At 57.2% G+C, this 3,489-nt stretch overlaps 1 protein-coding gene across 1 annotated transcript; it reads right to left on the reverse strand.

Annotated features, from left to right (window-relative positions):
* Positions 1–208: 208 nt before the first annotated feature.
* Positions 209–3,252, reverse strand: LOC131418831 (ral guanine nucleotide dissociation stimulator-like). The gene is made up of 5 exons (XM_058563426.1): positions 3,014–3,252; positions 2,581–2,897; positions 2,352–2,411; positions 1,329–1,367; positions 209–274 (listed from the first exon to the last, which is right to left on the reverse strand). Exons 1-5 carry the CDS (start codon positions 3,114–3,116, stop codon positions 209–211), a joined length of 585 nt encoding a protein of 194 aa, XP_058419409.1. The 5' UTR covers positions 3,117–3,252.
* Positions 3,253–3,489: the final 237 nt, after the last annotated feature.

The following is a 3,489-nucleotide window of genomic DNA, read 5'->3' on the forward strand; positions in this document are numbered from 1 at the left end:
TCCTCATTTACGTCAGATACCAAGGTCCTTTCAGCAGTATCCACTAAGAATCCATCAGTTGCCTAGACTCTTCACATAAGCCACCTGGGGCATATGTCATTGCCAACTGGGCACTCAGGTGAGACTCCTGTGATTGACTCAAGTGACTGCTCTAGGGGTCCAGTGGGGAGTCACAGAATGCACACACATCTGTTTCTGGTCCAGATGTTCAGACCCAAGGATGAACAGACTGTTTGTCCACCTGGGCCATGGGAATCTCCTGTCGTTCCCAAACCTGGGGTGGGCAGGGTGCCTTCCACTTTGAGACTTGGTGAAGACAGAAGGAGCAGCAGTGGCCTGGCTTCTTGAGGACAGGTTTAGGCTGAGGGCTAAACCCACCCCAAACACCCAACAGCCTGGAAGAAGCTACATCCAGCAGGATGGACATGCATGGAAGCCAGAGACCTGCTGATGGCACCAGCTCGGCAACTCCTCCTGGAACAGCCCAGCCAACACCACTGTGCCCCACGACCAGGGCCTCCTGCCCACAAACTGCACCCCGCCCACCCATGGACCAAACAGATCCTTCTGTTAATCTGGACAAGATAGACATGAATGTTTCAGAGAACGTTCAAGTGAGAAACAATCAAAACCACAGAATTTCCAATACCCCTCCTCCCACCCCCCTCCTCTCTTTCCAGACCCAGAGCCTCCACTCTAACTTGGTCATCAGTTTTCTGCTCAAAGACTTGTCTTGGCTATAGAGCTCCTTAAGTTTCTTAGAGCTCTCCCTGAGGGGAGGGGAAAGAAGGAAGGATAAATTTAGGAATGATGTGCGGAGTCTGAGTGCAAACCCCTTTTCTTTGCAAACCTGAGAGTTTCAAACAGACTGGAGGAGTGTTCTCACTGGGTTCCTCTGAGCGCTAAGGTCTCGTGGGACTGGGAGGGAACTCTCCTGTTGGTCATTGGGGTCTCCATTCCCCAGCTCTACAGAGCACCTCTGTTTTGACCACTTTGAGTTTCAACTGGGCGTAGAGTTCTGTTGCCATAAACACTTGAAAATCTCCAATGTGGCTCAACCCTGGCATTTAGGGAAACTGAGTCCTGAAGCAGAACTGGTGCACTAAGGACCCAGGGAGGCTTAGAGACCCCCCACCGAGGCCCAGGCCCTGTCCCCAGCATTTGCTGCCTCCCAGGAGTTCCCACGTGATCAAGGGGGCAATGGCAGACATACGAGAGATCCCCCATCCACCCTGGTCATGCTATGGAGAGGGGCCTACCCACCGGGAAACATCCGCCCACATGTTCTTCAGGTGGCTTATGGAGGTTTTCTGCAGAGCAGAGATGACAGCGCAGAGCAAGGAGAAGTTCTTCAGGATCTCGCACTCCTGGGGAAGGGAAGAGAATGAGCTGTGAGGTGGGGCGTTAGAGACCCGCTTGCTCTAGCTTCAGTCCCCTTCTATTTAAATCTCCCCTCCTGGATGAGACAGATGCTCAGGGAGCCCCAGAAGGGCACATTTAGGACCCAGAGAGTAACACTCACAGGGAGGAGGATTTTAGCTCAACCCAGGGAAGGAGCCAGGGAGGAAGTGAGCATCCTCCCACTGGGACCTGGAGTCAAGGTCAGCGGGCCCCTGGAAGGAAGGGCCTAGGGACTGTGCAGGGGCTTAGACCACACACTGCAATCCTGGGAGCTGATAAAGGTGGAGAGGCCGTTCCCAAGGCTCCAGAGAGGGGCTCCACTGGGCCTCTCGCAACACACCTGGGCCACCTGGATCCAGTGCTCCACCACCCTCGCCCTGTCCTGGGCTGTCATGCTCGGGTCCCCGAGGCAGGTGGTGACGACGAGGCTGACCACACTTCTGAAGTGGTCGACGGTGGCTCAGACGGTGGGTGCCAGGTGCTCATTGCCGGGCTTGTTCCTCTTGCCCCAGGTGGAGCCCAGGCACTGAGAGGGCACCACCTTCCGGAAGAGCTCCTGGGGAAGAGGGGGAGTGTCACCCAGCCCTGCCACACCCCAGCTCCGTGTCTACCGCCCCCAAAGTGCTGCACAGGGGTCACGGTTTAGAGCTGGAGCTCAGGAAGCTCAGGATGTGGTCTGAGCCTCGTGAGAGTCTCTGGGTTTTCTTCTCTGTCCACTGCAGGCACCCAGCACAGGATGACCCAGGACCCAGCACATTGCCCTGCGGCAGCTACAACCACAGCCTCTGTCTGTCTCCCTTGTAGTGAAGTACACATCAGGTCTCTAATAAATGCTGAGGCTGTTGAGCCTCCTGAGCAGCCGGTTGGGTCACCAGTGACCTGGCTGCACACAGTGAGTTCCCCTCCCCCACTGATGGGCCAGGCCCCGCGCAGCTTTCCGTCTCTTCTACCTCATGGAGCCGGCACAGCCACTTTGTGCAGCAGGTCCTGTTAGTGTCCACCTCTACGGTCTGCAGGTGGACAGAAAAGCCTTGGGGGTTCAGAAAGTTGCCCAGGTCGTACGGTTGGTAAGGGGGAGCGCCAGGATTTGGGCCCAGGTCATAGGAGTCCGGATCAGGTCTGGGGCACTGATGGCAGAGGGAAGGCCTGCCCCTCCGCCCTGAGAGCCCAGCTGCTCACGGCATCCATCACGGTCAACTGCTCCGCCACCAGCTTAGGAGGGAAGGCCGTGAAGTTAGGCTTCTTCTCACCCTCCTTAATGGCCACAGGTGGAGATGGACTTCCCACTAGAAATGATGGTCCAGGTGACTCCAGCTCAGCAGCTCCCACTCCTGCTGGAGCCGACGTGGGCCCTTGCTCCAGCTCCAACACTGCTGATGGAGGGGACGCTGGCTCCAGCGCTAGAGGGGGTGGTATTGACGGAGCTGGAGCCAGCTCTACCTCCACCACTGTCCACTGCCCTGCTTCTGCCGCCGGCTGGAGCTCTGCAGCTGGCGCTGCAGCGGGATAAAGAGAAAGGTTCACCCACATAGCTGACTTTCCACGTGTCCTTCCAAACACAGGAAAGATCCCACTTCCCTTCCGGGAATACCCAGCCTGCAGGCCGCCTTACCCTCTGGCTCTGCCTCAGTGGCCTCCAGAAGCTCACACCGGGCAAGGGAAAGAGGGTCACGGCAGCTCAGCTCCGAACCAGGCAAGGTGACCTGCATGTACATCCCCTTTAGCTTGAAAAAGGGACAGCCCCAGTCTGGTCCCTCCCTAGTTCTGGTCCAAGCCCGGCATCTCAAGGTCCTGAGTGTGGAGACCCTCTGCTCCTGCTCTCATCTCAGAGCAGCACTGGATGGTGCGGGTGGCCTCCTGAGTGGAGTTCTGCAAAGACTGCCCAGGAGCTGGGCCAGAAGGAATCAGGGGCTGCTTGCACACTGCCACTGGGGCCGACCCCCAAGAGAAAGTCTGCTCCTCAGTTCAGGCACAGAGGGGCATCCCTGCAAAGAACTGTGGTCAGGGAGGGAAAGAGATGAAACCTCTAGGGCTCGGTAACATATGAGTAGACGAGCTCAACTTCTCATGCTGCCAGCCATGACACGG

Source organism: Diceros bicornis, chromosome 20 (genome assembly GCF_020826845.1).
Source record: "Diceros bicornis minor isolate mBicDic1 chromosome 20, mDicBic1.mat.cur, whole genome shotgun sequence".
In the NCBI taxonomy this organism is placed as follows: Eukaryota; Metazoa; Chordata; class Mammalia; order Perissodactyla; family Rhinocerotidae; genus Diceros; species Diceros bicornis.